The sequence below is a fragment of the Nerophis ophidion genome, linkage group LG11 (assembly GCF_033978795.1).
Source record: "Nerophis ophidion isolate RoL-2023_Sa linkage group LG11, RoL_Noph_v1.0, whole genome shotgun sequence".
Taxonomy (NCBI): Eukaryota; Metazoa; Chordata; class Actinopteri; order Syngnathiformes; family Syngnathidae; genus Nerophis; species Nerophis ophidion.
The window spans coordinates 56,334,993-56,356,152 of NC_084621.1; the positions used below are offsets into that span (position 1 = coordinate 56,334,993).

The 21,160-nt window shown below is 39.6% G+C and overlaps 2 protein-coding genes across 2 annotated transcripts; one reads left to right on the forward strand and one right to left on the reverse strand.

Moving 5' to 3' along the window:
- Positions 1–601: 601 nt before the first annotated feature.
- Positions 602–6,094, reverse strand: mrpl32 (mitochondrial ribosomal protein L32). Its single transcript, XM_061916321.1, has 3 exons — positions 5,902–6,094; positions 4,831–5,027; positions 602–965 (listed from the first exon to the last, which is right to left on the reverse strand). Exons 1-3 carry the CDS (start codon positions 5,996–5,998, stop codon positions 714–716), a joined length of 546 nt encoding a protein of 181 aa, XP_061772305.1. The 5' UTR covers positions 5,999–6,094; the 3' UTR covers positions 602–713.
- Positions 6,095–11,406: 5,312 nt separating this feature from the next.
- psma2a (proteasome 20S subunit alpha 2a) lies at positions 11,407–20,917 on the forward strand. Its single transcript, XM_061916322.1, has 8 exons — positions 11,407–11,495; positions 11,927–12,003; positions 18,090–18,222; positions 18,300–18,422; positions 18,505–18,586; positions 18,793–18,866; positions 20,154–20,211; positions 20,283–20,917. Exons 1-8 carry the CDS (start codon positions 11,455–11,457, stop codon positions 20,397–20,399), a joined length of 705 nt encoding a protein of 234 aa, XP_061772306.1. The 5' UTR covers positions 11,407–11,454; the 3' UTR covers positions 20,400–20,917.
- The last annotated feature ends 243 nt before the right edge of the window (positions 20,918–21,160 follow it).

Genomic DNA, 21,160 nt, shown 5'->3' on the forward strand with positions numbered 1-21,160 from the left:
CTTCCACCAAGTCATTCCAGAGGACTGTAAGCTGTACTAGGTGCAAAGGGAGGGACCAACTCAATGGTAAGGCATATAGAGCTATTATGGGATGTCAAAGAAACTGCACTGCTACTGAAGCTGTATGCCGACTTCTCTGAAGCAGTGGTCTTCAACAGGGGTGTCTGCAACTCCTAGGGGGTCAGGAACTTATTAGACTTTTGAAGAAAAAAAAAGTATATTCCTGGCAATTTTTTTGTTTTATAAATGTGCACATCTTTAATAGACATGATCACTTAACACACTGCAGTGAACATCTCTATAGGACCTGTTTTTGTGTGAGATGTATTAGTAGGGGTCCCCCGCTCTCTATCTCCATCATCAGTTTGGGAATCCATTCTCTAAAGTATATTAAATTTCCATTTTATAGTATTGTACCTGGAAGAGGTGTAATGCAAATAAAATGGTTGCAGAGACATGGAGGTGTGATCCTCTGAGAGACTGTAGCAAAATCTAATTAGTCCTAAGCTTGGCACCTTGCATTCAGAAAGTCAGAAAAACTTACATTTTTTACACACCATAGCTTTATTGATAACTTAGTTATTGACAAAACACGTCAGTCTTTACCACAAAAATTATTTCCTTCGCAGGAGCCAAACTAGCATTTACGGAGTGGGATTACATTACACAGCGTGTGTTAAAATGAAGTTGTGTACAGACAGAAATTACCAGCATTACTGGCTGAACCAGGCAGGCCGCTTCCTGGGTCTCTCCACTATCCTCTTGTCTTTGTCCTCCTCGCTTGGCGTCTCGCCCGCATACAGGACAACAGTCTCCACAGCCGGTGCCTTCAGAGGGCCACCCTCCATCTCTTTAATCTGATGACGGATCAGCGCGGTCTCCTTGCACACTTTAGCATAGCAGAAGCCACACATGATGTGTTTCTGCTTTAAGTGGCCACACTCTGGACACGGCTCTATGTTTGTCTAAGGGAGAGACAGTCTGTTTTAGTTATGAATACTCAGTGGACACTTTGCTTGGTATACTTTTGCATTCAATAAAAGTCAGTACAAGAGCTGGATGTCTTATTAGTTATTAATATCAACATTTTATCTTTTTCTTAGATTATTAACCTTTGCTCTACGTTTCATATTTGTGCTGTTTTTCCCCCGTTTATTTAGATTTGTATAGTGTGCTGGGGACCAAAGGGCAATTCACAGGCCACACATCCCCTGCTTTTATAGCTTCCTGTTGGTATTGGGTGCATCGTATTAGCAACCACAGCACTTTTTGACTATTTAGCAAACCTTCATTCGCAGCGAGTGACCGATTAAAATTAAAAGCAAGAAGCGTAATGTTATTGCAGCTGGAACTAATTACTGCATTACATCAATCACTTTATAATAATTAGGGATGCACGATATATGTGGCAGATAATTGACTAAGAATGGCAATTTATGTCACATCAAGAATTATGACAATATAATAATAAAAATTCAACCTACAAAACAAGCCGATAATAATAATAAAGGCTTATCAATTTTGTTATTTTCGTTGCTCTCTGTTGTGGCTTTCTGCCTAGCTCCTCAGCCTTCACTCCCCTATGGCATTGTCACATATTTGTGATGTCATGATACTGGCATGTGTACAGAGAAAAGCATCATAACGAGGCAGTCACCAGTGTGGGCTTCATTTACTGTGTCAGAAAAAATAAATTTCACTTGCAGTAAGCAAAACTTGTTCTGCAGAAGTTCCACCAGGAGGCATGAAAAAATGCAGAATATGGGACCTCGCCCTGCCTCTTATGGTCCTCCTATATTTAAGATTATACATAGTCAAATATTACAAATAATATAATTAAATATTTTGTTTGTCCCTTGGTAAAATGGATGGATGGATGGGTTTGTCCCTTGGTGGGCTTCACGGTGGCAGATGGGTTAGTGAGTCTGCCTCACAATACGAAGGTCCTGCAGTCCTGGGTTCAAATCCAGGCTCGGGATCTTTCTGTGTGGAGTTTGCATGTTCTCCCCGTGAATGCGTGGGTTCCCTCCGGGTACTCCGGCTTCCTCCCACTTCCAAAGACATGCACCTGGGGATAGGTTGATTGGCAACACTAAATTGGCCCTAGTGTGTGAATGTGAGTGTGAGTGTTGTCTGTCTATCTGTGTTGGCCCTGCGATGAGGTGGCGACTTGTCCAGGGTGTACCCGGCCTTCCGCCCGATTGTAGCTGAGATAGGCGCCAGCGCCCCCCGCGACCCCGAAAGGGAGTAAGCGGTAGAAAATGGATGGATGGATGGGTTTGTCCCTTGGTGATTTTGGTTTGGGGGGACGCAGGAGTCACAGCTGGTTCTTGCATGGATTGTTTGTGGTACCAAGTATTTTTTTTTTTTCTGTGGTTGGCATTTAGAGTTGCATGATTAATCGACATCAAATTGACAAACAGGTTTTAATTAGTGTAATTACGTAACAGCAAAAGGCTGACTTTTTTTTTCCTCCGCCGTCACCGGCATTTGAGCGATAGACATGTTCACCGATCAGAATTGTCGAGCCTTGTGTTTTTTCGTCTCTTGCTTCTAACAGGGAGAAAGAGGTTTCAGACTGTGCATTGCTCTTAGCACCGAAGCGTATTTATTTAAGAGTAGAATTAACTGAACACAGTCAGCCTTCTTTTCAGTCATTCACAATCTTTGTATCGGTGGATACAAACACAGGAAGCACAGACAGCCTCCCTATTTGTGACTCGCTAGTAAGAAGTTCCGCAAAGTAACAAACATTAGGAGGAAAAAAATATGATTGCAAAGCCAAATGTTCCATTGTGGTAATATTAAAGCATCAAATCAGATAGGCGATATGAGCCCATAAAGACGGATGAACGAGAATGCCGTGATCACGTGACGGCAACAAACAAAAAGACCACGTCCAACCTTGTTTTCCAACTGGGGGAAAAAAAATGCACTTTAAGATAGATGTTCAATACTTATTTAAGCTAAATTTTTGCTCACATAAATTAGTCAAGTTTATTTTTGTTGTTGTTTATTTAAGATAAAGTTATTTACTTTCCAATCAATGGTATACAAATTCTACACTCATGAGAGATAAAAGTGTAAATCCTGGTTACTTGCAATATTGTTATATATTATGATTGAATTACATTTTAAACACTGTATAGTTTTTTGGGGGCTATTTGAAGTGAGTGAATGATATTTTATATAGCGCTTTTCTCTAGAGACTCAAAAAACTTTACATAGTGCATTATCTACATCTTTAAGCTATATTTAAACTAGTGTGGGAGGCAGCAAGGAGGGTAAAGACTGGAATAAACTCCCTTGTTCAATTTATAGTTATTCGGTGGGGAGAGGTGCCATACTTGTAATTCGCTTCCAAAACACAAAAGGGACAGTGTCTCCAGAAGAATTAACTGCAACTGTTGTTCGCTAAATAATGTTTCCTTCCTGTGCCGAGTGACGTCAACCACTGAACCACAACATCAACGTCGTCTACACTGGAACTAATCATTCAAAATCATCGGTTTACTCTTAATGGTCGTTTTACTTATAAAACAGAGGAAAATACTTGAATGAAGATAGATTTCTGAACGACTCACGGCAGAGGATATTATTATTATCTGTAACACTCTTTGGCCATTCAGGACATGTGACAAGAGAGTGCTAACATGTAATTGCAAATAAAACAGTTCATTAACTGTTGTAAGTTAACCACGTGCTGATGTTATTTTGTATGGTCATGTTCAGAATCAACAAATGTATACCCTGCCTGAAAGATTATTGATGGAGAATGAGAAGTGTGTGAGAGAAAAAGATGTGTGCGCCCTAGAAAGAACATGTGTGGTATTGAACCTGTTAGCACAAGATTGACAATAAAAATTGAGAAGAGTGTCGTACTTTGTGACCTCATCTGGACGCAACACCACAATAAGCTTGAAAACAACACATATAGTAATAATTTTTAGAGCGCACCAAGATATTAGGTACACAATATACACATAACACAAACGTTTAATCACTTTTTTTTCATTTCATACAATAATTTGTGCATTTCAAGCACAAAGTCTGCTCGTCTGTGTTCAGAAAAAACTGACTAATCACGGCTCTGCGTTCTGCGTCGGCGGCAACACGAATCTAGGATTTTTGGGAGGTGCAAGAGGCTACACCAGGCTTAAGGTGTCTTGCCCAAAGACACAACAGCAGTCAATAGGATGTTAAAAGCTGGAATCGAACCTGGGACCCCGGAGTTGCTGGCTCGGCCGCTCTAAAGTTAAAGTACCAACAATTGTCACACACATACGAGATGTGGCAAAATTATTCTCTGCATTTGATCCATCACCCTTGATCACCCCCTGGGAGGTGAGGGGAGCAGTGGACAGCAGCGGTGCCGCACCCGGGAATCATTTATGGTGATTTATCCCCCAATTACAACCCTTAATGCTGAGTGCCAAGCAGGGAGGTAATGGGTCCCATTTTTCTAGTCTTTGGTATGACTCAGCCGGGATTTGAACTCACAACCTACCGTTCTCAGGGCGGACACTCTAACCACCAGGCCACTGAGCCAAATTAAGAGCATGATGGAAAAAAAAAAAGCCCAGTCAGTCTGCATACAGCCAAATATTTTTTTAAATGATTGCATGCTCTTCTAATGTGTCACACTATGAGACAAGTATTACTTTACTTGTTTTTTCAGTTTTCAATGCATTTTTATGCAGAAAAATATCAAAATCGCAAATCGAACTGCATTGGGAATTCTGCGGGGAGAAAAATCGCAATTAAGTTTATTTTCTCAAAATCGTCCAGTCCTAGTGGCTTTGATTACCCGGATGCCACAATTGGATGTACCTTGACTTTGAGAAGTTTGCTCTCAGCCCTTCTCCTCGTTCGATTGACCTCAATGGTGCGCCTCTTCTTGGGTGCTGCCATCCACAAGATGCTATCCAGAACGCCAGGGGGTCGTTTCAAGCTCGGCTGCTGCTCGTCCACTTCCTGCTCGTCGATATGGGGCAGGAGACTTGGGCCATCAAGTGCCAGTGATGGAGCTGCACATCGACGACACAAGTAAGGTTCATTGGTTTCGGGAATGTTTAACAATTTAAGTGGTAAAACTTCAGCATGATGGGATTCACGGTGGAAGAGGGGTTAGTGCAAAGTTCCTGCAGTCCTGGGTTCAAATCCAGGCTTGGGATCTTTTTGTGTGGAGTTTGCATGTTCTCCCCGTGAATGCGTGGGTTATCTCCGGGTACTCCGGCTTCCTCCCACCTCCAAAGACATGCACCTGGGGATAGGTTGATTGGCAACACTAAATTGGCCCTAGTGTGTGAATGTGAGTGTGAATGTTGTCTGTCTATCTGTGTTGGCCCTGCGATGAGGTGGCGACTTGTCCAGGGTGTACCCCGCCTTCCGCCCGATTGTAGCTGAGATAGGCGCCAGCGCCCCCCGCGACCCCAAAAGGAAATAAGCGGTAGGAAATGGATGGATGGAACTTCAGCACAATACCAATGGGCGCAATTTGCAAAATGCGCAACCACATTTTGCAAATTTAATGTCAAATAAAATAAAATAAAATGTTTATTGGATTCATCACTAAACAGTGTACATCCACGACTAAACTACTGACTAAACTACTACCACAACTTGGTTAACTATTTATAAAATATAATAATGTAGGGTTACCTGGAACTTGAAAATGGCCACCCGGCCTGAATCCACACTTCCCTTAGTAAACCAAGTTGTGGTAGTAGTTTAGTCAGTAGTTTAGTTGTGGATGTACACTGTTTAGTGATGAATCCAATAAACATTTGATTTGATTTGACATTAAATTTGCTAAATGCGGTTGCGCATTTTGCAAATTGCGCGAAATTGGTGAAACGCTTACAACAGCATGATAAGAGTAAAAGGAGTTGCTAAACTCACCTAGTTGTCTTTCAATTCCTGCCACCCAGAGAAGTCTTTTTTCGATATGTAGTAAAGAGCATCGTAACGTGTTTACTAATTCAACCAAATTCATCATTTTTGCCTCGTTTTGGTTCCTTCAAAGCATGTCAAACCCTTCACGGTCATTGAATGTCGTCACTAACCAGCGACGAGACTCTTTCTTCTTCTTCTTTTGCTTAAGCTGGATCCCCTAAAACTAATACTTGTGTATTATTGCCATCTAGTGGTAGATAGTTTTAAGCAGCATCAAACCATCCATGTTCTACCACTTGTCCATTACGGTAGTTTTATGAAACATTTGTATATTATTATTCATCGTGATTACATGTCTTACAACAAAAATTACAATTCATATAATCAATCAATCAATGTTTACTTATATAGCCCTAAATCACTAGTGTCTCAAAGGGCTGCACTATGAGTATTTTTAGCAAAAATACTCATAATGTTATACAAATTGCATGGAACTTTAAGGTATATGTTTTAATTGCTGATGCGTTTTAATTTATTTTGTATACTGTTCATGTGATTCTATGCATAGTAGGGTGTAAATGTGTTCCATAGAAGGGGTCACCAACGCGGTGCCCGCGGGCACCAGGTAGCCCGTAAGGACCAGATGGCCTGTTCTAAAAATAGCTCAAATAGCAGCACTTACCAGTGAGCTGCCTCTATTTTTTTATATGTTATTTATTTACTAGCAAGCTGGTCCCACTTTGCTTGACATTTTTAATTCTAAGAAAGACAAAACTCGAATAGAATTTGAAAATCCCCAAAAATATTTTAAAGACTTAGTCTTCACTTGTTTGAATAAATTCATTTATTATTTTACTTTGCTTCTTAGAACTTTCAGAAAGACCATTTTGGAGAAAAAATACAACCTTAAAAATGATTTTAGAATTTTTAAACAAATATACCTATTTACCTTTTAAAATCCTTCCTCTTCTTTCCTGACAATTTAAATCAATGTTCAAGTTTTTTTGTTTTTTTTTACCATTGTAAAGAATAATAAATACATTTTAATGTAATTCTTAATTTTAGCTTCTGTTTTTTCGACGAAGAATATTTGTGAAATATTTATTCAACCTTATTATGATTAAAATTCCCAAAAAATATTTTGACAAATCTAGAAAATCTTTAGAATCTAATTTAAATCTTATTTCAAAGTATTTTGAATTTCATTTAAAATTTTTGTTCTGGAAAATGTAGAAGAAATAATGATCTGTCTTTGTTAGAAATATAGCTTGGTCCAATGTGTTGTATATTATAACAAAGTGCAAATTGGATTTTAACCCACTTAAAACATGTCATCAAATTCTAAAATTAATTCTAATCAGGAAAAAGTACTAATTATTTCCACAAATTATTTTTTAATTTTTTCAAAAAGATTCGAATTAACTAGTTTTTCTCTTCATTTTTTTCGGTTGAATTTTGAATTTTAAAGAGTCAAAATTGAAGATAAACTGTGTTTCAAAATGTAGTTTTCATTTTTTTTGTGTGTTTTCTCCTCTTTTAAATAATTCAATTAGGTGTTTTTTTCATCATTTATTCCCTACAAAAAACCTTCCGTAAAAGGAAAAAAAATGTACGACAGAATGACAGACAGAAATACCCATTTATATATATATATATATATATATATATATATATATATATATATATTTGTTTATTAAAGGTAAATAGAGCAAATTAGCTATTTCTGGCAATTTATTTAAGTGTGTATCAAACTTGTAGCCCTACACATTAATCAGTTCCCAAGAAGTAGCTCTTGGTTTGAAAAAGGTTGGTGACCCCCGCTGTATAGTATTTCTCCAGCAATGATCATGTGGTGACATCAATTATGGTATTATTTTGGTATTACCATGAATTGATTAACGTGGACCCCGACTTAAACAAGTTGAAAAACGTATTCGGCTGTTACCATTTAGTGATCGATTGTACAGAATATGTACTGTACTGTGCATCCATCCATCCATCTATTTTATACCGCTTGTCCCGTTTGGGCTCGCGGGGGGCCACTGCGTATCTCAGCTGCACTCGGGCGGAAAGTGGGGTACACCCTGGACAAGTCGCCACCTCATCGCAGGGCCAACACAGATAGACAGACAACATTCACACTCACATTCACACACTATGGCCAATTTGTGTTGCCCATCAACTCCAGGTGCATGTCTTTGGAGGTGGAAAGAAGCCGGAGTGCCCGTGGGAACCCACGCAGTCACGGAAGAACATGCAAAATCCACACAGAAAGATCCCGAGCCCGGGATTGAACCCAGGACTACTCAGGACCTTCGTATTCAAGGCAAATGCAATAACCCCTCCTCCACCGTGCTGCCCCCTATACTGTGCAATCTACTAATAAAAGTCTCAATCAATCAATCAATTTTGAGATATCTGTGATGGCCCTGTAATGAGGTGGCGACTTGTCTAGGGTGTATCCTGCCTTCCGCCCGAATGCAGCTGAGATAGGCTCCGAAATGGTAAATGGGTTGTACTTGTATAGCGCTTTTCTACCCCTTTTTAAGGAGCCCAAAGCGCTATGACAGTATTTCCACATTCGCCCATTCACACACACATTCACACACTGACGGCGGGAGCTGCCATGCAAGGCGCTAACCATGCAGGACCCATCAGGAGCAAGGGTGAATGTCTTGCCCAAGGACACAACAGACGTGACTAGGATGGTAGTAGGTGGGGATTGAACCAATAACTTTAGACTTCCTTTTTATTGTCATTCAAATTTGAACTTTACAGTACAAATAAGAAAGACAGTTCGTTGCATTAGCTCTTGGTAGTGCAGGATAAAAAAAAAGGAAAAAAAAGCTATAAGGTGCAGATATAAATAAATAGATTACTGTACAAATAAATACATTGCACTTTTTCCACATGCGTCCATGTTTATGGTAAATGTTATATTGTCTTTTTTATTCCAGCGAGTTAATCCATTTTGGGGGGAGTTGAGGGGATAATTTAATTATGATGCGTTCCAGAGTCTTACGGGCTGAGGGAAGAAGCTGTTACAGAACCTGGAGGTTCTGCTACGGAGGCTGCGGAACCTGTTCCTAGAGTCCAGCAGTGAAAACAGTCCTTGGTGGGAGTGGGAGGAGTTTTTGCAGATTTTCTGAGCCCTGGTCAGGCAGCGGGTTTTTGCGATCTCCTGGATAGGAGGAAGAGGAGTCCTGATAATCTTTTCCGCCGTCCTCACCACTTTCTGGAGAGACTTCCAGTCTGAGGCATTGCAGGCTCCAGTCCAGACAGAGATGCTGTTGGTCAGCAGGCTCTCTATAGTGCCTCTGTAGAATGTGGTGAGAACGGGGGGAGGGAGCTGTGCTCTTTTCATCCGACGCAAAAAGTGCATGCGCTGCTGAGCTCTTTTTACAAGAGCTCCGGTGCGTAGTAACCCTCAGATTGCTGGCACAGTCACTCTACCAACTTGAAAGGGACAAGCGGTAGGAAATGGATGGAAGGATCATTTAAGTCTGAGATCACTGAAGGCCTAAGTGGGAAACGCACGGCCCGCCACTGATTTTTAAAATACTACACGGTTTAGCTCCAGCCTATCTTGCCAATAGTATTGTACCATATGTCCCGGCAAGAAATCTGCGTTCAAAGGACTCCGGCTTTTTAGTGATTCCCAAAGCCCAAAAAAAGTCTGCGGGCTATAGAGCGTTTTCCATTCGGGCATTCAGTACTCAGGAATGCCCTCCCGGTAACAGTTTGATATGCCACCTCAGTAGAAGCAATTAAGTCTCACCTTAAAACTCATTTGTAAACTCTAGCCCAGGGGTCGGGAACCTTTTTGGCTGAGAGAGCCAAGAAGCCAAGTATTTTAAAAGGTATTTCAGTAAGAGCCATATAATATTTTTTTTACACTGAACACAACTAATCACGTACATTTTTAAGTAAAAACCAACATTTATAGAGTATAATAAGTCTGTTATTCTCTGTAATAACATTATTATTCTGAAGGTAACTGTGGAGGGGGTGTGGCCTGCGGGCCTGCAGCGAAGCAGGGTGTGCCAGGACCGGCTTCGAAATCAGCGACAGGTGCGTAGATGGCCCACCTGGGCCTTGTTATCTAATCACCTGTCGTTATGTTATAAGCAGCAGCCAGGAGGAGAGACGGGGTTGGGGCTGGAGCCAGAGTGCGAGCGAGAACGAAAGAGAAAAAGAAAATTGCTGGAAAGCAACTGAGAGACTTATTGAAAAATAAAACAATATTGTAACCCTGAAACAGGCTCTCATGTCGGTGCTTGGTGGTCTGAAGAAACCCCAGGAGGGCAAGCCCCACACTAATCAATAATAAATAAATAACTTTTTACCATTAACGCAACTTCTTGAACAGATGCGGTAGAAAACGGATGGATGGATTAAAATGCACGAGGATGTTTTATATTTTGAACGTTGCTTTTAACACTGTGATTACAAGCGGAATTATTCATTATTTACCGTGTCAAGCAGTGTCAGCTCGGATTTATCTGAGAGCCATATGCAGTCATCAAAAGAGCCACATCTGGCTCTAGAGCCATAGGTTCCCTACCCCTGCTGCAGCCTTTAAATAGATTCCCTTTTTAGACCAGTATATCTGCCGTTTCTTTTCTTTTTCTCCTGTGTCGCACTCTCCCTTGTGGAGGCCGGGGTCCGGTCCGATGGCCATGGATGAAGTATACTGGCTGTCCAGAGTCGGGACCCAGGATGGACCGCTCGTCCAGAGTCGGGACCCAGGATTGACCACTCCCCTGTGTATCGGTTGGGGACATCTCTGCGTTGCTGATCCGCCTCCGCTTGGGATGGTTTCCTACTGGCTCCGCTGTGGACGGGACTCTCGCTGCTGTGTTGGATCCGCTTTGGACTGGACTCTCGCGGCTGTGTTGGATCCACTATGGATTGAACTTTCACAGAATCATGTTAGACCCGCTCGCCATCCATTGCTTTTGGTCCCCCTAGAGGGGGAGGGGGGTGGTTGTGGGGGGGGTGGGGGGTTGCCCACCTATGTGGTCCTCTCCAAGGTTTCTCATAGTCATCATTGTCACTGACGTCCCACTGGGTGTGAGTTTTCTTTGCCCTTATGTGGGCCTACCGAGGATGTCGTAGTGGTTTGTGTTATGGTTTGTGCAGCCCTTTGAGACACTAGTGATTTAGGGCTATATAAATAAACATTGATTGTTTGATGATTGTTTGATTGTTTTACCATGAATTGGTTACGTGGACCCCGACTTAAAAAAGTTGAAAAGCTTATTCGGGTGTTACCATTTAGTGGTCAATTGTACGGAATATGTACTGAACTGTGCAATCTACTAATACAAGTATCAATCAATCAATCAAAGATTTTTACAGGTATTTTAGATTTTAAAAAATCCACTAGTGACTTGCATGGGAGTTTCCGCCATCAGTATAGTATTCCAAAATGGTGTTGTTAATGTGCAAGGACAATACAAAAGTTATTGTATTGTATTCCTACTTACACTCTCTGTAGGTGGCAGTGTTGTCAAAGTCATCTTGTTTGCTGACTACAGTTAGAAGAAGAAAAAGAAGATGGCGGAACGCGGTTACAGTTTCTCTCTCACCACATTCAGGTAAACTTCCTTATATAAAGTTTGAATTAAACACACTTGACTCGGTTGCAGCTCATGTCGAATATTGTAATACTGTGTATGTTGACATTAGTACGTGGGTTTCTATTTTGCGAAAGTAAGGCTTGTTTTGTGGTCGACGCACCGTCATTGCCTGGAAGTGCAATGAATCAGCTACAAATACAGCTAGCATAATGCTAACTAATCGTCCACACGAGGATTTTAATGTTATTTTGTTTAAAACAATTACAGATAGGCTGATTAGGTTAGGTATACATGCTGATGATGTGAGATTTATTTTGTAAAACACTCGTCACTTGTAAAAGAACGAGCTAGTGTTTCGCTTTTGTTTTCTTTCTCGGTGTTGGCGGCGGCAGTGGTGGACGCCAATTCGTTGTGATCATGATTTTAATGTCTCATGATGTCTTTTACAGCCCATCGGGGAAACTGGTGCAGATTGAATATGCATTGGCTGCAGTAGCGGCTGGAGCTCCCTCAGTCGGCATCAAAGGTAACAAGTTTGATAGATTGCCATGGTTTTTGACAAGCACTCGTTCAGTGTTAGAAAACAAGTTTGGAGGCACCTAAACTATGCGATGAATTTAAAGACCTACTGAAATGAGATTTTCTTATTTAAACGGGAATAGCAGGTCCATTCTATGTGTCATACTTGATCATTTCGCGATATTGCCATATTTTTGCTAAAAGGATTTAGTAGAGAACATCGATGATAAAGTTTGCAACTTTTGGTCGCTAATAGAAAAGCTCTGCCTTCACCGGAAGTATGTGCGCCTGACGTCACAAGTTGCAGAGCTCCAAACATATTCACATTGCTTTTAATGGGAGCCACCAGCAGTAAGAGCAATTCGGACCGAGAAAGCGACAATTTCCCCATTAATTTGAGCGAGGATGAAAGATTTGTGAATTAGGATATTGATAGTGAAGGACTAGGAAAAAAAGAAAAAAAAAGCGACGGCTCCAGGCGGCGGCAGTGTGAGCGTTTCAGATGTGAATAGACACATTTACTAGGATCATTCTGGAAGATCCCTTATCTGCTTATTGTTTTAATAGTGTTTTAGTGAGATTTTACAGATTGTAAACACATACCTCGAGGTAGTGTCTCAGGGAGAAGCCGAAGAGCCAAGCTCACAGCTGCTTTTTAAACAGCTGCTGCAGGATGACAAATAATCCAATGATGTCTCCGGTAAGATATACATATATATCAAAATTTCCCCATCCAAAAACATGCTGGTTGACGTAGAGAGAACATGTTCGCTTGACCGCTCCACTTCACAACAAACAAAGAAACACCGGCTGTGTCTCGGTGCTAAAGACAGCTGCAATCCACCGCTTTCCACCAACAGCATTGTTTTTTATAGTCTCCATTAATAAATGAACAAATTGCAAAAGATTCGGCAGCACAGATGTCCAAAATACTGTGTAATTATGCTGTTAAAGCAGACGACTTTTAGCCGCGAGTGGTGCAGCGCTAATATTTCCTGACAGTCCGTGACGTCACGCGTAAGCGTCATCCTTACGCGACGTTTTCAACAAGAAACTTGCGGAAAATTTAAAATTGCAAATTAGTAAACTAAAAAGGCCGTATTGGCATGTGTTGCAATGTTAGTATTTCATCATTGATATATAAACTATCAGACTGCGTGGTCGGTAGTAGTGGGTTTCAGTAGGCCCTTAAAGCAAAATGGACAAATCTGATTGTCATAATGGTGTAAGATACGCCATGATCAGTCTTTTAAAGGGGAACTGCACTTTTTTTTTTTTAATTTTGTTTACAGTCATTATGAAATTCATGAAGACGGATGTATATTTTTAATTAAGGCCGGGCGATATATCGATATACGTGATATATCGCAGGTTTGTCTTTATGCGATATAGAAAATGACTATCGTGATATTCGAGTATACGTTCTCACGCAGTTGTTTTTAGCTTCGGCCATTACACTACACGCTCTCCCCACTCCTTCTTGTGTCTCCTTCTCACACACAGCAAGCGCACAAACTTCCACACGTCACATACTGTTGCGTCATACTTCACATACGTATACGCCCTCACGGAGCAGAGGTAGCAGACTGAGTAACGTTACCTGTGATGCTAGCGAAGCCGTGCGAGTGGTTATACGAGAGAAAGAAGGTGCGAATGAAGGAATAATTAATTCCCAAGAAAAACAGCAAGGGGTCCATCGTCTGGCGGTGGTTCGGCTTCAAGCGGGAATATGTCGAATAGACAACTTTAATTTGTCAAGTGTGGGGCACAAGCGTTGCTACCAGACGCACCATTACTGCTAATATGTAGCATTATTTGAAAAGTCACCTGCTAATAACTGCTTAATAAATACAGATTTGGTCAATGAACTTAGTTGTGATTTCTTTCCTTCTGCATGAAAGTTTAAAAGTAGCATATATTAATGCAGTATGAACAAAACTGTTTAATGTTGACACATAGAATCATCATACTGCTGTGATTATATGTATCAAAAGTTCATTCAAGGCTAGGGCAAAATATCGAGATTTATAACGTGTATCGCGATATGGCCTAAAAATATCGAGATATTAAAAAAAAGCCATGTCGCCCAGCCCTATTTTTAATACATTTAAAATATTAAATACATGTGATCAAAAGTCTGCTTACAATGGAGCCTATGGGAGAAGATCTATTCTGCCTATTAAGTCCTTTAAAAACATCCAAACATAATATGTTATATACATTATGTAAGTATATTTTGTGATGTAGCAGGCCTCGAATTTTAACTTTTTAAGGTCAAGGCAAGTGTTGCATTAAAGGAGGGCTCATATTTTAGGGCACCCGGGCAAGTTGGAAGGGCACCAAGGCAAACATTGTTTTGGGGCTTTTTTATTTTATATATGTTGACCACATTAACCCTAGCAATGGACCCTATGTGTATATGTATGTTATTGTTATCCTTATCATTCATGACTGCCTGCTGTTGCACTGACCAGCTTAGTGGTGGCTCACATCCATCACACTCAGAGGTATTTCTATTTTTGGCCAGAATTATTATAGTGTTCCCAATGTTAAAAGGATAAAGCCATTGTTTAAAAATTTGATAAATAAATAACCAGAAAATGTATATTTTGTTGTTTTCGTACTGTACCAAAAATTAACCGAACCATGACTTCGAAACCGAGGTACGTACCGAATCGAGATTTTTTGTGTACCGTTTCAACCGTTAATATGTTTGTATGGATGGATGTACGTATGTATGTATGTATATGTGTGTGTGTGTGTGTGTGTGTGTGTGTGTGTATATATATATATATATATATATATATATATATATATATATATATATATATATATATATATATATATGTATATGTAGGTGTGGGAAAAATCACATCCCTCAATCATCATGATGATTGAGGGAACCCCTCATGAAACAGTTCTGTAGAGATGAAGTAGTCTTGTGATTTTTCACACACCTACATATTGCGCTCTACCTCGAGCACTATTCTCTGGATAATCCAATCAAGATATATATATATATTAGGAGTGTGGGAAAAAATCGATTTGAATACGAATCGAATCATTTACGTTGTGTGATTCAGAATCGATTCTCATTTTTAAAAAATCGATTTATTTTTTTAATTTGAATTTTTTTATTTTTTTATTTATTTTTAATCAATCCAACAAACCACTACACAGCAATACCAGAACAATGCAATCCAATTCCAAAACCAAACCTGACCCAGCAACACTCAAAACTGCAATAAACAGAGCAACGGAGAGGAGACAAACACGACACAGAACAAACCAAAAGTAATGAAACAAAAATGAATATTATCAACAGTATCAATATTAATTATAATTTAAGCATAGCAGTGATTAAAAATCCCTCACTGACATTATAATTAGACATTTATAAATATAATAAAAAAGAACAATAGTGTCACAGTGGCTTACACTTGCATCGCATCTCATAAGCTTAACACACTGTGTCCAATGTTTTCACAAAGATAAAATAAGTCATATTTTTGGTTCAGTTGTTAGTTAAAACAAATTTACATTATTGCAATCAGTTGATAAAACATTGTCCTTTACAATTATAAAAGCTTTTTTAAAAAAAAAAATCTACTACTCTGCTTGCATGTCAGCAGACTGGGGTAGATCCTGCTGAAATCCTATGTATTGAATGAATACAGAATCGTTTTGAATTGGAAAAATATCGTTTTTGAATCGAGAATCGAATCGAATTGAAAAAAATCGATATATTATCGAATCGTGGGACACCCAAAGATTCACAGCCCTAATATATATGTATATTAGTTAGGGCTGGGCGATATGGCCTTTTTTTAATATCTCGATATTTTTAGGCCATATCGCGATACGATATATATTTAGATATTTTGCTTTTTTGAATTAACACTTGATACATATAATCCCAGCAGTATGATGATTCTGTGTCTACATTAAAACATTCTTGTTCATACTGCATTAATATATGTTCATTTTAAACTTTATGTAGAGAAGGAAATCACAGCTAAGTAAATTGACCCAAGCTTTTTATTAAACATTTATTAAGCAGTGGCACAGACGTTCATGTCATTCCCAAAACAGTAGTCTAAGATTGTCAGAGACGTTTTAAGTGTCAAAAATGTGCTGCATAATAGGAAATCAAATAGTGTTCGTCCTTCGCTATGTGGTAGGTTACTAAAGACATTATTAAATTCTGTTGTTGACTGTTTTTTTCATACGGTGTATATTTGGAAATGCTTGCCTCGGCCTATTGCTAGTGTGGCACCGAATGGAGATGTTGATATGCGGAGTACGCACTCTTCATTCTCCAGCAGGTGACATTTCAAATGATGCTACATATTAGCAGTAATGCTACTTTTTGTAGCAACGCTTTTGGCCCACACTTGACATTTTACGGTTGTCTGTTCGACATATTCCCACTTGAAGGCAAACCACCGCCGAACGATGGACCCCCTGCTGTTTTTCTTGGGAATTCATTCTTCCTTCATTCGCACCTTCTTTCTCTCGTATTATCACTCGCACGGCTCTGCTAGCATCACAGCTAACGTTACCCATGCTGCTACCTCTCTGCTCCGCGAGGGTGTATACATATGTGACGTATGACGTGACAGTATGTGACGTGTGTAAAAAGGTACGCTTGTTGTCTGTGAGAAGGAGATACGGGAAAGACCGAGACGAGACTGTAATGTTTTGCCCGCAGCTAAAAGCAACTGCGTGAGAACGTATACTCGAATATCACGATATAGTCATTTTCTATATCGCACAGAGACAAACCCGCGATATATCGTGTATATCGATATATCGCCCAGCCCTTTTATTTATTTATATATATATATATATATATATACACACACACACACACACACATACAAGTATATGATGTACAAATAATCAAATGTAAATAAATTTAAATAGACTATCATATAGTGTGACCTAACTTGTTGTAAAGTTGTGTATATAAACAAATATGTACAACGCCATGCAATTTTCATTATGTTCAACTTTTACAAAAATGTAAACAGATCCTTGTGTGTTACACACGTGGTTGTTGATAGCCACAAATCAAAATAAACATTCATGATACAGCACATAAACAACATCGAAAGGTTTAGAACTACTAAGTTTCTAAGGCAAACGATCGTTAAATTTAGCACGCCATTTAAACTATGAAATAATGTACATAAAGAAGTTGTGTAGCCTGCTACATTTTTTCCCAACAGCCTGTAATTGTTTTTTTTATTTTTATTTTTATAATTTCGTTCCTTAATGCGTGGGTTCCCTCCGGGTACTCCGGCTTCCTCCCACTTCCAAAGACATGCACATGGGGATAGGTTGATTGGCAACACTAAATTGGCCCTAGTGTGTGAATGTGAGTGTGAATATTGTCTGTATATCTGTGTTGGCCCTGCGATGAGGTGGCGACTTGTCCAGGGTGTACCCCGCCTTCCGCCCGATTGTAGCTGAGATAGGCGCCAGCGCCCCCCGCGACCCCGAAAGGGAATAAGCGGTAGAAAATGGATGGATGGATGGATGGATACTCTGGATTTTTGAAAGCTGCCTGACCTAAATTCACCGAACACCTGACGTCCTTTTAGACCCCGTTGCAAATAGTCTATCTCTCTGAAAATCTCGGAACTCTGCTCTTCTCGTTGTCTGTTAACATGTAACACATGCTTTCAAAGCTACAGCTACATGTCTGTCTAAATGTCCGCTTTTAGGCACTTTCCAAGTCTCAAGTGGTCGTGCATCCACCAAATGTACACTTTCTGTGCAACACTTTTAATGTGGACCATGTGGAAAATTGGTACGCAGCTGTATCGAAACAAGGGCTGCGTACCAAAAAATCCTCAATGCAACTACATTTGCACCCCTGGATTTCAGCATTTAAAAGTTATTAGAGTAAACTTCATTTAATATTTTAAACCTAATTTGATACTGTCATTGTTGTAAACTACATATTCTTAGTATGCAGTATATTCATGCTAGTATGTAGTGTATAGAGATACAAAGGTAGAATTTGCTTTTTTTCATGGCAAAATGTAGCTCATGCTTGTGACGATTGTGTTTATACCCTTTTTCCAGCTTCCAATGGAGTCGTCCTGGCAACGGAAAAGAAACAAAAGTCTATTCTGTACGATGAGCAGAGTGTTCACAAGGTGGAGCCCATCACTAAACACATAGGCATGGTGTACAGTGGAATGGGGCCAGACTACAGGTGGGGATTCTCGGTTCAAATGAAAAATATATTTTTTTCTACATACACAGAAAATCTTACACTGAATGCATTTGCAGGGTTTTGGTCCGACGGGCCAGGAAGCTGGCACAACAGTACTTCCTAGTTTATCAGGAGCCAATTCCCACCGGGCAGCTTGTCCAACGAGTGGCGTCTGTAATGCAGGAGTACACACAGTCTGGGTTAGTGATGCTCACAATGATGATTGCCCATCACCAAGTTAGGATGCATTCTGTTTTACTGACAGTTGTTTGTTCCCTGCAGTGGAGTGCGCCCGTTTGGTGTGTCTTTGTTGATAGCTGGTTGGGATGAAGACCAACCCTACTTGTTTCAGTCAGATCCTTCGGTATGTTCTCTTAACTTTTATTAGATTTTTTTGCTTGACTTTCTGTAAAGTGGTTCTTCTGTCTATTTTTGTAATGTACATACACATGAATATAATGTTCGAAATCAACTTGTATGTCCGTTTTGATGATTTTAAAGTACCACTGATAGTCACACACACTAGGACAATAAAACATCCATTACTTTTTCCTCCCTCTTGCATTGCAGGGTGCATATTTTGCATGGAAAGCCACAGCCATGGGAAAGAACTACGTTAATGGAAAAACATTCCTGGAAAAAAGGTAAATTGTTTAATACTAAATTCTGTCATATTCCATTTCACTGTCAGTGAGGATTCTGCATGTGCATTTCTCAATCTGAACAGGTTTAACACATTTTGTTAGTGTAATATGTGACTGATGTAGTGGAATACAATCTATATTTTGTATTCAAATTAGTTAAATTTTGTGTGAACAATTCAACTGTAAAGCATGTTTATGTAGGACTAGTAGCCTGTTATGAATTATTTTCAGGCACGTGAAATGTCTGCAAAAACACATAAATGTGTTTTAAAATATTAATTTAGGGGTCAAAATATTCTTGTACCTTTTTTTTTTTTTTTTTAATAAAATATTAAAAATATGATCCAAACAAAATTTGCTAAACACTTTCCTCAGCTATAGGTACTCGCTGTTCCTCTTGCATAAAAGCCAAACTGAGTTGCAAGACAAGGAGATGATTTCTGTAAAAATGAAACAAGCTCGCTAGTTCGCTAACCATCTTGCTAGCTTACTTGTTGACCCCTCCATTCGCTCTCTAAGCTACAACTTTGACGGCGGTCTACTTTGCCGCTAATCATATTTGGATGATTACAATCCAAACACTGTTAGTTACGAACCAGTTGTAGTTCTACAGTATATATTAATTGCCAGGGAGAAGGTATATTTTTGACGTGACAGATTTTAAACAGAGGTCACAACACCGGAAGTATTGTAGCGTCCAGAAGAAGTTCACACCAAGTCTGACATTCTTTTTAACTTTTATTGTCAACTTATGCTAACACAGGCTCAATTCCATAATGTAAGTTCGTTCTTCCTGCACAAACATCTATCTTCATCTTCTACACCCAACTAACAACTTTTGCACGTTGTCCGCCAATCACCTTCCAGGCGTGGTACGTTCAAGACCATTGAAACTCTGAACATCACCCTCACATGAACACATCAACCTCAGCAAGTCGTTACACTATTTTACCTGAGGGGGCGCGGCTACAGGATAGAGTTACCAAATGTTTTCTGAGCATAGCATTTTCAATGATAATGGTGTTAGTAAAGTATTTACTTCAAAAACAAAAAATTATATTGTACATTACATTGAACATATAAATGTAAAAAAAAAAGCCAAAAGCGGTTGGCAGATGACAATAAATCTAAAGGTAAAATGTTGTTTAGAAGTTCACCCAATTGGCATAAATGCATGTCTTAATTTAAAAACATTTTTATGGGGTTTGCATAGAAAATATCCTCTTTTTTTCCAAAAGGTGCTCACATCCCTGTTTTGAAAAAATAAATGTTTTAATTCTTCTTAAGGTATAACAATGACCTTGAACTGGAAGATGCCATCCACACAGCCATCTTGACACTAAAGGTACATTATCTCGGTTCTGAATTTAATTTTTGTTGGAAAATAAGCTATATTGTATACCTTTCGTGTTACAGGAGAGTTTTGAAGGTCAGATGACTGAGGAGAACATTGAGGTTGGCATCTGTAACGAGGCCGGCTTCAAGAGGCTCACCCCAGCGGAGGTTAAGGACTACCTGGCAGCCATTGCATGAGCCCTCCACATCTGACCATATTTCCATTTGGTGACATACTGCAGTAGCCAACAACTGCATCAATCCTATTCCTTTTGCAATCTGAGAACTGACGTAACCAGCTAGATTTGTGCACTTTTTAAAAGCAACCGACCCTGTGAAACTACTGTACTGTAATTGAACCCCGTATAGCATTCGTTTCATTTACCACATTTGGATTTCTATTTAGGCACACAGTGGCTGTTGGCTACTGCACATGTCTATAAATGCAGTTTTATATGAGTAAAATCTCAAGTTTTCCATGTAATTAGACTTCCTGGTTTTCACAAGTGTGATGTAATAATATAGTTTGCCTCAACATTAATAAACTAGTAAAAAACAACGCCAATGGAAGGTTTGAGATTCCTCCTCTTATAAGAGTGTGGTTGTCTGTACAGCAGTTTTACACAATGTACTTTTCTGACTTGGAAGGATCAAATTTGTATTTCCTCCTTGGGTTAATCATTCTCATATTCAAATAAAACAGTATGCCGAGTTGATGCTGTGTTGTGTGTTTTGAATTCTTTGAAAGCGTCATTTTAAAGCATTTTGAAAGACCAAACTTGAAAGCAACATGCTTTTAACAGCAGCTTCGTGTTCTCTCTACGCGCGTATTGCGCGCGGCCGCGCAACTCTACAACTGCCAGAAGGCGTTCCTAACCCTTATGTATCCTTCCGCGCGATTTTTTAAATTAACGGTACATTTTAAACCTAATAACATTCATAACCTTATGGTCACCTAC

Excerpts from the sequence above, each read along its gene's own strand:
- mrpl32 (XM_061916321.1), bottom strand. The coding sequence starts at position 5,998 with ATGATGAATTTGGTTGAATTAGTAAACACGTTACGATGCTCTTTACTA. Across the intron at positions 5,028-5,901 it reads AGGAATTGAAAGACAACTAG|CTCCATCACTGGCACTTGAT; the intron begins GTGAGTTTAGCA and ends GTCGATGTGCAG. Across the intron at positions 966-4,830 it reads GCAAACTTCTCAAAGTCAAG|ACAAACATAGAGCCGTGTCC; the intron begins GTACATCCAATT and ends TCTCTCCCTTAG.
- psma2a (XM_061916322.1), top strand. The coding sequence starts at position 11,455 with ATGGCGGAACGCGGTTACAGTTTCTCTCTCACCACATTCAG. Across the intron at positions 12,004-18,089 it reads TCCCTCAGTCGGCATCAAAG|CTTCCAATGGAGTCGTCCTG; the intron begins GTAACAAGTTTG and ends CCCTTTTTCCAG. Across the intron at positions 20,212-20,282 it reads CAGCCATCTTGACACTAAAG|GAGAGTTTTGAAGGTCAGAT; the intron begins GTACATTATCTC and ends TTCGTGTTACAG.